The sequence below is a fragment of the Nipponia nippon genome, unplaced genomic scaffold, assembly GCF_047370975.1.
Source record: "Nipponia nippon isolate SJK-2023a ecotype South Korea unplaced genomic scaffold, ASM4737097v1 scaffold_4, whole genome shotgun sequence".
Classification (NCBI taxonomy): domain Eukaryota; kingdom Metazoa; phylum Chordata; class Aves; order Pelecaniformes; family Threskiornithidae; genus Nipponia; species Nipponia nippon.
This window is the reverse complement of record NW_028262358.1, coordinates 41,189,467-41,203,775: the sequence shown is the minus strand read 5'-3', so window position 1 is coordinate 41,203,775 and position 14,309 is coordinate 41,189,467. Positions and strand designations below refer to the sequence as shown.

Below are 14,309 nucleotides of genomic sequence, written 5' to 3'. Positions count from 1 at the left end.
CTACAGCCAGATTAAAAACATCTGCTGCACCAGGCAAATTTATCCACAGTCCAGCCAAAGCTCTTAATCAGATTAAATTTCCTCTTGTCCTGGTCCCTCTAATTCTCTCCTTATTGTCTGCCTATATCTTAACTTGAAACTGCAACAATTCATCTTCTCTTCCAAACCTGGAAATAGCATCTCATTCCCAGATTCAAAACCCTTAGATCCATTTCTGCAGCTAATATAAAAGCTGTCTGCACCTTCAAAGTTCTCAGGTCCATAGAAACTTTTTGTGTCTATTCTATACGTAACTCCCATCAACATCAGATGGCAGACTGTTTTCTGCCCTCCTTCCTTATTTTATGCCAGTGACTAGGCAATAATGTCCCAGTCTTTTTCGATGTAATGCCTGTGGTTTGAATCTTTCATTTCAAATGATTTTCTCTACCTGACGTTCTAAATCGTACCAAAAAATCCATTTCTTCTACTGCTTTTTCAATTCCACAGTCACAAATGCAAGCTGACCATGTCCAAATTTATTGTTTTTTATTCAAAACTTTCTCACTGTATTCACCTCTTCTACAGGTATCATCACCTAACTTTACTTCCCCAGAACAATTAGTTTTAGTTAAGTATCTTTTCCCAGTGTCACAGTGGAAGATATAGTCCATATTTGGTTCCATTGGTAATGATACCAAACTCTGTACACAGAAGATGAAGGCTTAACTCCAGGTAAGGGAAATAGATATAATTTTGTAGTAAAGCAAAAAAGTGTGATTATTGAGTTCTCACAGTTTAATTGGAAGTCTTGTGACATTTGACATTCTTTCTCAAAGTTTGAGCTCTCAAAGGTAGTTTATTACTTAAGACCTTTTTTTTTTATTTTGTTTCAGAAGGACTTTGACAAGGAATTCAAAGAACAAAAAATCTTGTTTAGACAGTGTATGACTTCCACAGCTCAAAGCCAACAATACCTAACCTTTATGTACATTAAAAATAGCTTGGAAATATGACCAGAGTGAAGTTGAAAGGCTTAGCAAGAAAAAAGCAGATTAAAAAAAAAAGTCAGATTTATTTAAAGGTATTTTTACCTATGCTGATAATTTTGGTTGTGTGACTCATACCTCAGGAAACCTTTGAGATAGTAATAGTCAAAGACGGGTATCTTCTGATTCAAGAAATCAAACATAACAAATCTATTAACCAAAAACCCCAAACTGAGTGTACACACATCTGCAGTCTTCAATAGTATAATGATATAAACCACAGATCCTGCAAAAAAGGGAGGCGGGCCCCAATCCCCAGCCCTACAGCCCTTTTACTTTTTCCCAGGCTACCCCAATGCTCCACAGAGGCTGATATTTATCACTGGCCCTGCTCACAGGCAGGGTGGCCCCATTGGCACTCACCACCGGCCGGTGCACGTCCCAGAATGCTCGCTCCTGGCTGTCAAGAATCTTCCTCTCTATTTTGTCTCTTTTCTTGTCAACTCTGTCAATGTTATAGGATATTTAAAAGAAACCATGTTAATGACAGTAATTTTAAACATAAGAAGTGTCCAATCACTTTTCCCACCCCTTCTCCCTTCAAAAAGCATGCAACACCAAAACTCCCCGTCTTCAAAGGAACTTACTTTGCTTGTGCTTCAGCTTGCATAAAAATAAACTCCCATTTCCGAGCAAATGCTCGCTGTAGCCTGGCCAAACTCTCCTGAAAATACATCACAATTTTAGTGGGTTAGGTTGTAAGTTATTTACTGTTTAACAGCTTTTAGCTTATCTTTCCCTCCTCCTCCTCTTGCCCCCACAAGATGTAATACAAGTCATGATATCTGTGCCAGTGTAAATGTACCTTACTTATCCAATATACAATCTTTGCTTGACACTAAATGGGATGGAATACTAGATCTATCTACTTTTGAATGTCCTGACTATTTTAGCTTTGAAACTCTGATGACAAGGGTGGATACAACCTTCAGCAGAACATGGGATATCTGAAGTATTTTTATATACTGGGTGCTGGCTGAATAATTTTGTAATAATACAGAGAAACAGTCGTTTTGAAAGTACCTAATACTGAAAGATAACAGCAGTACTTTCCATACTGGATGATCCACATGACAATTCCCATCAGTCATGTGTACAAATGGTTTGCATTGAACAATGTGGGATGCCTATCAATTTATTTAAAATATAATAATAAGAAGCTATCAATATTTTGGTAGTATAGGAATCTTCCAAGACTCTACAGCTGTCCTCATTTTAAAAAAATGTAGACTATAGTTCTTCACTACTGTACAGGAAATACATGTATCCTACAGCCTACTCATAATAACAGGAAGAAGGTTTGCAAAATCTTAGCAAAACTGTTTCCTCCATTGATGCTGGAACAGTTTCACTGTCTGTAACAGAGCTTTTCCAGTCTCTCCCCAGCTTAAATGGCAGCAGTATGCAGTCTGTTAACATGGAGAAGGCTGAGGTTCTTATAAAAGAACAAAACAAAAAGTGTTGCTTTAACTGTATTTCTATGCATTGCAAATGTATCTCTATGACATACTTACTGAAAATAAAGACTTCAGAGAGTGAAGAGGAGACTTTCTAGAGATTTTGTCAATACCAGTAAAGGCTCTCGTGGATTGTATACTGGAGGTGAATTTTCTAAGGCATGTAAGTATAAAATTATGCATATCCCACAGTGCAGTACACTGAATAGCAAGCTTGTGCCAGAAGAAGCAATAAAGTGTGTCAGCAAGGTGCTGTGGCTGGAGTTTTTGGCATGTTGAGAGGCCTGGCTGACTATCCTGCTCTCATGTCACAGGAGCACAGCTGGACAGCTTTCAGTGCAGAGCCAGGGCTGTTCATGAATTTTACGTTGACATTTTCATGAAAAATTTATCAACTTTTGGGGGGATAGGGATGGAATTCAAGACATCTCTCTCCTGAGTGTCATCCTCATCAGCTAATCAAACACCCTCTTTGTCTGGCTCTTCCTGGCCCCAATTATCTTACCTTGCCTGGGGCACAGCACAACTTTCAGGGAGTGGGAAGTGCCTCTAGTCTGACTCTCTTTGCCTCTCACCTAACTGACTGGACAAGGGCTCAATCACCAGAATCACTTTAAAGAATGAGATTTATATTTCTACAGCTACCAAGTGCTTTTGAAAATGTTGCCAGAGATCCTTTATTCAAACCTTATACAGTGTAGAGTACAATTTCTTTCAAACACTTGTGGTGTATCTAGGATTTGTGAACAGTTATTTCTGATCCTGCCATGGTGATCTGAGCAGAGTAAGATTAGAGATGGATCAGAATCTCAACTTTTGCCCATCTAGTCTTCACTACAGTCTCTCAAATGGCATTTATGACTACTGAGCACTGTCAGACCCACATGCTGGCAAAAGTGGATAACTAATAAATTTTCACACATAATGCCTACAGTTCTCATGCTTACATTATTTCACATGCTCATTAGGCCCAGCAGAGAAATTTACTTTTCCCCAGGTACTTACAGCTTCATAGTCTGCTAGCTCTAGCCTTGCTTTGTTTTGCATCGTCCGCTTGCAGAGGTAAACGGCTGGAACAGAATAAAATAACACAGAATTTGCTACTATCTCACAAACACAGCAGACCAGAAATCTAGAGGCTTCATCTCTATTCTACTGCTAGTATTTTTTGTTTTGATTTCTCCCTCTATTCTAAAAAGCTTTAAATACACGATCAATGCTACCAGTATTGTAACTAAAATGATGGGTCAGATACACATTCATTAAATAATTATAAAACCTGCTTTATGCAACAGACATTGTATAAAAAATGCATGAGATACTTGGGTGAGGTTGTTTAATAGCCAGGGAACTAGCACATTAAAGAAAAAATGGCAAAAATTGTGTGTGTATAACTCATAATGTGTAAGAGTTTTATCAGGAGCTGCTGCTATATTAGTCAAATAGGTTTTCAAGAACGTGTATACATGGTTTTGTTTACTTTATCTTTAGAAACCACAAAATTTCAACCTAGGAAGATTTTAGCTAAAAATTAATTCCAGATAATATTCAAGTCTAATACAGATTAGTCTGCTATAACCAATATTTAAAACAGAAAATAACGAGACCAAAAAACGAAGAAAGTGTATCACGTATTAGATATAATGAGAAAAAAATATTCTTTCATTTATTTTCTAGATCCAAAATCCTTCATTAGAGCTGTTCTGCCTCCACCTCATTCAGACAGAGCAGAATCTTAACTAATAACATGGAATACTGAAAGCTAAATACTGAAAGGACGCAGGGATGAAAATGAAACTTAACACTACATAAACAGCACAGTGGTTTGCATCACGTTGCTTGCTCCGGAATTTTTTATGCACTCCATTAACATTGAATGAAGTACATTTCCAATAGACTTTATTTAGCAACAAATACTTCACATCAACTCTGAATATTGTGCAGCTTCCCCCACAAGTAAGACAAGTACAGCACAATTCCTTATTGTGCAATATTTACCCACTTCATTACTTCAGAGCACCTTCTCATGTGTGAGATGGAGGAACCTTTTGATCAGTGTAGGTAAGAAAACCTTAACTTATCTGTGGTCTCTACAATCAGCAAAAACAGCCCATATTTACTGTTTGTGGTTAGGAATGTTCCTGCTTCCTGACTGCCAGCTTCTCCACTACAGGAGCAGAGAGGAATAACTTCACATAGGAACCTAACTCCTGCAATCACTAGAAAGAAGGAAGTGCTCATCTTATATATAGCTTTGATTTTTAAGGTAGTCAAACCAATTATATTTTACAACTCCATGGAAACATTTATTTCTGACAAGTCACCTGCAAATGTATGCAAACCCACTCCAGTGGATGCTATGTCAGTGGAACTGATGACAAGCACTTCTAATAACTCCAGCTGCAGTTACAGGTGTTACTTGATGTAAAATGAAGTTATATTTTAATGGAGTTTTTGTCTTTTTACCCCTCTCATTTTGTGTGTGTTATCTGGTCTATTTTCTTTCATACTTTTTCATTTTCCACTTCCATAAGAAGCCATGGTCTCTTCCTCTATTCCCTGCTCACCCATATCCCCTGAACTCCCATATCCCCTCTGGTTCCAAAGCAATTTCTGTGTCTACAAACTCTACAAATACAGATACAAATCCACATCACACACCAAGTATAGCAGACAAACAGTTTCTATAGCCTCAGTTTCCATGCATTTTAATATTAGTATACACTTATACTAATGCATTGGCATGCATGCTGAAATGTCACAAAAAGATGAGGGGATGAATTCTGGATGAACCTTTGTACCTACGTTGCATCCACAATCAGTACAGTGGTAAGAAAATACTGGGGAGAGAGATGGTCTTTGTCATTTAGCTCCTTTTACAGTGAAGCATTTTCCTCGCTTTTCCTTCAAAATCGGTTATTTCATTGAACAAGAAGAAAAATCCTGAAACCCCTTGAAAATATTAGTAATAAAATACATATTTAATAGAAATGTGTAGACAGTTCTGAGAATTCCAGGGGTCAAATTTTGTCTAGTCCAACCCGTCTGATACCATCTGAACAGAAACAAAACAAAATCCCTGTTCTCTGCTCTTGATTAAGCCCTTGTAAACCACATTCTCATGGTCCCTGTATGGGCACCTTTAGTCATCTTAGCACTTCCTTGAGTCCCATTGTGGGTATATTTTGGGATTAGCATCTCCTGCTACCTCCAACAAAACTTGTTGCTGCAGAGGTGGTTGACTGTCCATCTTTCTGTCAGCATCTTCAGATCCCAGAGTTCTCAACACTGGCAAAACAACCATCAAGTCACCAGGAGCAGGAGAGAGGAATTAGCTTGCCACACTATTAATCTAATACTGTGTCTAAGAAAACTCTTGTCTTCGCTGTGCGACTGTACTGCAGTATTTTCCCTGCAGGGTTCTTTTAATGACCCTTTTTGCTGCAACTCCATAGCAAACAGTCCATATAAGAACACCTGTTTTTCATTATGAGCATATCTTAGCCAAGACTCAAAAAATCATGTTCATCCCTCAGACATTTTTTCTCTGGAATATCCAGATCCCCTCCCCTTCAGAAGCCTGAAGGTTATAACATTTGTGGCTTGGATTCTTTATGTCAGAAATGTTTCTATGTGCCAGTGCGGACAAGGCAGAATATGCCCAAGGAAGATTTAGTTATTTGGGAAAGATGACATATCCACTAGTGTAGAAGAAAATAGACCTGAGGGACATTCCTACTCTTTGACTCAATTTACTGCCATTGCTACGCACTAACAATTACATCCTTATCAGAGAAGTGTGTGTTTGAGGATCTGTTTGAGAGCTACTTGTAGTCACATGAGAAGCTGGCAGCAGCTCAGGAATTTGAGTTCACCAATTCACACTCTCGTTATCATATTCTTTGGCTTGCACGTAACAAAATTCACTAGCATATTGGAAAGCAAGAAGAATGTGAAAATTACTCTCATTTTCAGCCAGAACATTTGAAGACACAGAGAAATGAGGGTTTGTTCTTCTGACTTTATTAGAGCAATGAGATCTGAAATATGGATACTCCCATCTTTTGCAGGTACAGCTCCTTTTCTGCACCAAGGCATGTGTGAAGTAACTATATGTGTCCAGTAGCCTGACCCTGAGCATCTGGGGAGGATGTCAGTCACTTCCTCTCTCAAAGCAGAGTCATGAGCCCTCAGCATTTCAGAGAATGACAGTGTCTGCTTTTCTAATCCCATGGTTTGTATGAGTTGTCAGTGTTTTTACAGCTTCATGCAGAAGTACAATCTGCAGGAAGCGTCTCCATCTAAAAGCTCCTCTATTTCTCTATATATTTCTCTATTTATCTACCCCACAAAGGTCCTGGTCAGGGCCTGCAGTACACCAAGGAGCTGTAATTGCCCTGAGCAGCCCATCCAGGGCCTCCACTGAGGCCCCCTGCGCCCAGGAGCTGTGCTTAAGCCCAGCTACTTCCCCTGGCCCTGGCTTCAGCTACGTTGTAGATACGCCTCTAACCAGCCCTGTAACTTACCAGCGCTGCCCTGGCTGCCTGGCTTGACCTTGAGACTTTGTCGCTGAGGCCACTGCTCCTGCCTGCACTGTTGCCACCCTCAGTTCTTGCTCACCTTGCCTTGCAGAGCTGCCCGCTCTTGCCGCTCCCTGACAAGGGTGCTGAAAAACGCTCAACATATGGATGAATGATATGCAAGGAACAGGGTCTGATTAATAACCTCAATTTGCTAAATATGGACTGCCACATACACTCTTATTTTTAGAGCCAGTGTATTCTGATGGATTTTGCAATCAACATAATTGCCTCCACTAAAGTGAATTATATATTAGATGTTATAGCTTGTGCTTTAGAAGTGACTGATTATCATGAGAAAACAGATTTGCCAATAATTTTAAAGGCAATATTAATATGCAATATTTCATAATGAAAGATGGTCAGTGATGTTTATGAACGGGCATTTGAACCACAAACCAGTACTAAAACACTCTTTGGTAGCTGTGCAGTAAATACAGACTACTCGCTCTTCAAAATTCTGTTTGGGCATTCAGAAAACATGGGCAATGTGAGAGCTTAAAGTGAGATTGCAAAGTATTCTAGCGAGGAGTTGCATGAAGAAGGTGTCTAGATTTTCCTTCTTGCAAGTTTTTAAACTGTTACACCCAAAATAACCCATTTTCATGGTTAGCTACTTTTGTTTCCTATTCTTGACTGTTCACTTGTACTTGAAAGCTCGTAGGAAACCTCTATAGGTCTTTTTCTTTAAATAAGATCACAGTGATAATGACAGGTTTCATTCTAGAATCAAGAAACTGGACCGAGCACACATTATATTACACATGCTTACAGAAAAACCCCAGAGCTTTCACCCAAAAGTTAATCTGGGGAATTTAGCTAAACAGGGGCTAAATCTTCCCTCTCACCACAGCAGAGAAAAAGCCTCAGCTAAATTCAATGGCAGTACAACTGGGCCTCTGAAGACCACGGATAATGCCACCTACACATCCACCACCATGTACACAAACTTAAACTCCTTACATAATTGTCCCAGTGCCAGTGGTGTTACAGCTTGATTCAGCCCCAGATGGTGGGCGTAACTTTCGGTGAACACTCATTATCTCCACTGAGGCCAGATTAAATTTATTCTCTCTGTGAGTCAAAATTCTGGTTTCAGAGTCAGTGTGTACATGCCTAGTCAGTATTTAAAGAGCAAAGAAAACAGAAAGTACTGCAAGGTCTAAGGGTTTCAAAGTGCCCTGTGGGCAGCCAGAAGTTCCCCCTCCATAAGTGAGAGCCTGCATCAGATGGAGAATTATGGGACAATCAGCACAGAACATGACTGCAGGATGGAGAAAATGAAATCAACTATTGTATTTAAACATCAATCAAAAACAATTATATTAGCTCAATAAATTATAATAGCTCAATTAAAAAAATAATTTTTGCTCTTTGCAACAGCTATTGAGTTTCACTTAGTCTTAAAAAAAAGATGACAACTTTTAGGCAGACAGATGGGTCACCAATCAGCCTCATGTATCTATAAAAGAACTACATTCTTTAGTAAATGCTGATAACATTAAGTTAGAAGGAAGACCATGATAGCTTCTGTGCACTAAATTGCCAAATGGTCAAAAACATAACTTCTGAAACACTCTTCCCTTTCTCTACTTTTTTACTCTTTGATCACACTATTTCTGAAACATTTAAGGAATGCAATTTGATTATAGATTTAGATGGGCAGAGGACTTTCTTACATAAACCAAGGGCAAGAAAGAAACCAAATTCAAACTACCAGAGAGGTCAAGAATTAGAAAAAGGCAAATTCATCTTCAACACACAGAAGGCCCCAGATGATGTTGGCCTGGGAAAGTCCTGCAGGGTGACAAAAAGAGGTAGGGAAGAGAGGTCACCCAAGCTACATAAACTAAGGCATCAGATAAAGAATACCCTGTTGTCAAATCTAATTAAAAATTACAGCCATTGAATTATTTCATACTTCTTGATGTTATCATAACACTTTCAATTTTCATTCAAGAATTTAACACCCTGCATTGGCACCTGTGCTGGTTTTGGCTGGGACAGAGTTAATTTTCTTCACAGTAGCTGGTATGGGGCTGTGTTTTGGATTTGTGCTGAAAACAGTGTTGATAACACAGGGATGTTTTCGTTATTGCTGAGCAGTGCTTACACAGAGTCAAGGCCTCTTCTGCCTCTCACACCACCCCACCAGCAAGGAGGCTGGGGGTGCACAAGACATTGGGAGGGGACACAGCTGAGACAGCTGACCCCAGCTGACCAAAGGGCTATTCCATACCGTATGACATCATGCTCAGCATGTGAAGCTGGGGGAAGAAGGAGGAAGGGGGGACGGTTGGAGTGATGGCATTTGTCTTCCCAAGTAATTACACATGATGGAGCCCTGCTTCCCTGGAGATGGCTAAACACCTGCCTGCCCATGGGAAGTAGTGAATGAATTCCTTGTTTTGCTTTTCTTGCGTGTGTGGCTTTTGCTTTACCTATTAAAGTGTCTTTATCTCAACCCACTTCTCACTTCTACTCTTCTGATTCTCTCCCCCATCCTGCTGCATGGGGAGTGAGTGAGCAGCTGTGTGGTGCTTAGTTGCCAGCTGGGGTTAAACCACAACAGCACCAAAACCAAAGGTCTCTACCTCCTCTTAAGGTTCTCAGACTTAAGGGGGACTCAAATGCACTGGCTAAAAAGCTTCTAAGAGGAGGTGCAACAAATTCAAATACACTGACTTTTCACAGAAACCACTTAGGGCATGTCAGAAGATGGAGTATTTTCTTCTAAACTGCAAAAATCAGCTACAGGGATGGCATCAGACGGTGGCCATTACTTGACAAAGAGGGCAATTACTCAGTGCCTACCTGGCAAAGGGCTATTAGTGGCAAGAGAGTGCATGACTACAGAAAAAAGCATTTGTTGTCACTGCTCCCTTCATGGTCTGAAAGCTCTAATTTCCATGTTGATAATGAAACAGACAAACCTATTTCATTTACTGAACATGGCAATTTGAAAGCAATTCTGAAAATTATGAGTTATGTTTATAAATCTCAGAACTTATTCTGATAAGAAATTTTATCTCTATTTATAGGGGAACTAGATGCAGATTATCAATGGGTTTAAAGTAATTTTTTTTAAATAATGTTGCAGAAAACATGTACTTGGGTCAGTTACCTTTTCATACACATGCATACAAATGCATTGGCCAAACACATTTTCCATGTTCCACATATTATGGAAATAAGTTAGACATTCATGGAAAGAAAAATCCAGGTAAGTACAAAACTCTGAAGTGGTGAGCTGACTGGAAAGCATTTTCAGGAAATGCCTCCTGCTTACAGAGCCCTTGCTGCAGTGGTTTGTCAATGTCAGAATTAGCAAGGATCAGAACAAAATTCAGGACATGCTTGTTGAAGTGAGACTTTCTTTTCATCATTTATATGACAGACATAGCTCCTAATGAGTGAATTATGTAGCTCTGCAGAGAAATATAATGGGATACGAACTCAGGGTGGAAAAAAATCTTGTAAGTCACCTCTTCCATCTTTCTGCTAATTCAAGTCTCTTTGCTAAAGCTCACTTGATTCGGTTCTGCCTAGATTAAATTTTATGCATACCAAGCACTGGCCCCAGCCACATTTTCCTGAAGGATGATTCTCCTTGATAGACTGTACTCCTCACTTAGTCCTGCCACCAAGATCTTAGTCAATACATTCTGTATATGTAGTTTCTCAAAGCAAAGTCACTCACTTAAGGAGCCACAACCCAGTCTTAGCAACAATTTAGTCTATTACTTGAGTCTGGTGGAAAAAGTCTGTTTCTTACTACACCTAGGAATCCAGCAAATTTTGAGGTACTTTGAGACAGGTCCTTAAAGGAGGGATCTCTGTTAAGGACCTAAGAGGATTGCTTGTAGGAGTCATTGCTGACATACTCTGGTTGACACTAGCTGTTGAAAAAATGGGAACTGGTCATCAAGATTCAAGATTATAGAAATGCAGAGCTCTCCAGAAACTATTTACACTATATTGGTAAATTTCTCCTCATTCTCATGGCATAAATTTTAACAAATAAGTTTTTATTCATATCTGACAATTTATATCGAAGAAAATGCTACTCTGCTGGCAGTTTTGCCCCAAGCTACTGACTCATACTTATGGATTGATTTCCAGAGATGCTGAGCACATGCAGTTTTCCAGCAGAGTTCAGGTAAGCAATAGGTCTTATTATTTCTCAAACACAAATTGCTTACTAATAAGCTGTTGCCAAGGGAATCCTGCCTGAGCATTTGGGCAAAGAAAGCATATAACACATCCTCTGCACAGTTCTCTTTCTAGCCAGTTACTCCATGGAAAAGGGTGCAGCAAGATGAATGACAGAGAAAATTCCTGAAATGATCAAATTTTCATACAGGGATTTGAAGCTAGGCACATAAAATAAGGGGGCAACAAACTCTAGAGAGAAAATAATATAAAAATTTTCAATATGTGAAAAACATTATATATGATTGCAATTACTTTTTGTGCACTATGTGCTCTTTAGCATGACTGCAAGTTTGGCAGAGAGGCAGATGAGCCAGGTGCAGTGGCCCCTGTTCAGAACGGAGCGTCAGAGACTGAACACAGAGAGGTCTCTGTCAGCTTACTCTTAAGCGATAAGAAGGTATCATTAGGAAGGAAGCTTTGTACGGACTGACTTGTTAGCTGATTATCAAAAAAAAATTAAAAAGGACAGACTTTTTCTTTCATAAAAATGCTGGGGAACAACAGCTATGAGACAACAACTTGCACACAGCAAACGTAGATGGCTTCCTTATTTTACTGTATCTCAGATGGGATAACAGAGTCATGAATATCTGTAGAACTGCTGCAGAAGTTTACAGGCAGCACTTATCCAGACAGGGAGCTTACACTTTTAAAGGGAGTAATTAACACTTTTTTTTTTTTCTTCCTGTAAGTGCTCTAATTTCCTAGAAGATTGCCTTTACAGGCATTGCACATGACTTTACCTGGAAGGCTATTGAAAATATGTAAATTTTCAAAACTTGTCCTTCTTCACAGCAGCAGAATTTAAGAATTTGCTTTTAATATATAGAAGAATAGTCTCGAATATATAGAAAAACAGTCTCATTTAGCATCATTTACAGATCACATGGTCATGTGCTCTTAAACTCATGTTGCATTATCAGTTATTTACCGTGTTCTCCATAACCTACCAAGATTCTGCAATCCTCCTCCATTTTTAACTCATTTGGGAGAAATGCACACACATAAAATTACAAGGCTGAAACAGCATCCTCTTGCAACTATATAGATGCAGTTGACTATCGTCTTCTAGTATTAGTCCAAACCTCAACACTATAAGTGACTGTGGCACTTTCAAATTTTATTGTGTCTCTCCTTTGAACATACTTCTTTTTTTAATATGCAGTTAACTGTAAGAAAAGGTCTGTGTGTCACAGACACTTTTGAGTCTAACCATCAACAAAAGTGCACTAGAGAAAATGAGTAAAAGTTACTAATTCTTCTTCGTATCTTACACATCTGAAATTCTTATAAGCTTCTTACGTTGTCACAACTATGTTCATTTGTTTGCTTAGGCTTAGGCTTGAGCTTTTCAAACACAAAAATAATTGCTGTTTTGTTGTGAATGGAATTTTTCCCTAACCTTTCATATTTCTTATTTATCTCATTCAAAAAATAGAACAGTAAGGAAATGAATTCCTCAAATTTGCAACAGCTGTGAGTCACTAAACCTCCAAGAGAACCTGATGGGTCCCATGACAACTGAGGCCAAATGCATATGGAGTAACAATTTCATATGTGGCATTATATTTCCCCTTTCTGAGATGCAATGGGCTTAACAAGTCTCCATATTTAATTAATTCTTAATGACATGAATTGTTTTTAATCTGCCAGAAAAAAATTCTGTCAGTTACAAATTACATCTGTAAGAAAAGAGAAGATGATTACAGGTAGGTCATGTGTTCCGCCATTAGATGCTTTCATTTTCAGAGCCACTTTTCTGAACTGAGATCCAATTCTATTTGTCACAAAACCAAATCATAATTCAAGAACATGACTTAACTCACAGGAAATGCAAAGTGATTTGAACTACAATGGCCTTAAAATTATTATTATTATGCAGCATACTTCTTTTCATTAATAAAATCTCACTGAAACCAATGGGATTCTACACAGAACAACATGTCCCGCATGGGTGGACTCCAAGACATACAGCATTAAATGGGTATCTTCAACAGATGGAACCTAAGAACCTGCTTGTTTAAAAATTATTTGCAATTTGAGGAATCTTTTTTGAGATCTCTTATAGCATGATTTTTAAGGAAAAGGCAGGGAGATTTTCAGCACTTTGTGAAAATTAACAGTTTCTTAGTAACCTCAGAATGATCAGATGGTCAATATTTTGATAGTTACAATCAAAACCAAAGGCTACATGATTTCACTTTGACATACAATAAATTAATCCAAGCCCTCTTTTTGCCACCAAGACATAGCACTGCACTATAGTTTTATTATGAGAACGGGTCAATTTGGAAGATTCTGTTTTCATGTCTTTTTTTCTTCACATTTTCTTCAGATAAATCTTTTTCAATGAAAATATTTGATATCACACACTCATGTGGAACAAGAAATTATATTTTAGAGAAGATATTAACATATTATACAAAGATGTAAGGATTATTTGTTTCTGAGTTAGCTCTGGTAATAAACTAACACATGCAATATCTCCGTCTCATTTAATTTCTAGTTTAAGATTAATTATTTGCCTGACAGTATGCTACATTCTGGACAGTAGCCCAGCTATGGGTGAGTAATGGTAAATGGTTGGGAGTACTTTTTGAATTAAAATAAAATTGTAGTCTGTTTTCAAAGACTTGTAAAATAAGGTCAATGCCAAAGGAAATTGTTTGCTTTGTTAATTATTTTGATAAAGGAAGATTACAGAGAAAGCCTACTTCTTGCTGGCCTTGAGAGACTCCTAATGCCTGCCACAGTCATTAGTTTTAGGAGGTGCTGTTTCAAGCTTGTTCAGGACAAGTCCATGAAAATGGAAGCACTGCACAGCACCATGCTACATGACAAGTATGAAGTGCATTTGCATATCTGTAATAACATAAATTCTATTTATATTTTCTAGGAAGTAACAGAATTACTGTGAAAATCTGCAGAACCTCTTTGGAGTGTATTTGAGGTGGAATTTATCCTTTAATATCCTCAAATTGTTTCAATCCTACTTTAGATTTATTTTGGATTCTTGAATATTATCTGTC

The 14,309-nt window shown here is 38.4% G+C and overlaps 1 protein-coding gene across 12 annotated transcripts in view; it reads right to left on the bottom strand.

Moving 5' to 3' along the window:
* RGS7 (regulator of G protein signaling 7) overlaps positions 1–14,309 on the bottom strand; it is a 290,868-nt gene that overhangs the window by 58,611 nt on the left and 217,948 nt on the right. For all 12 annotated transcript variants that reach the window (XM_087774359.1, XM_087774358.1, XM_087774352.1 and 9 more), the window contains 3 exons: positions 3,491–3,555; positions 1,616–1,692; positions 1,392–1,473 (listed from right to left, as the gene is read on the bottom strand). In XM_087774359.1, coding sequence (XP_087630485.1) covers positions 1,392–1,473; positions 1,616–1,692; positions 3,491–3,555 — 224 coding nt within the window. The remainder of the gene's footprint in view (positions 1–1,391; positions 1,474–1,615; positions 1,693–3,490; positions 3,556–14,309) is intronic.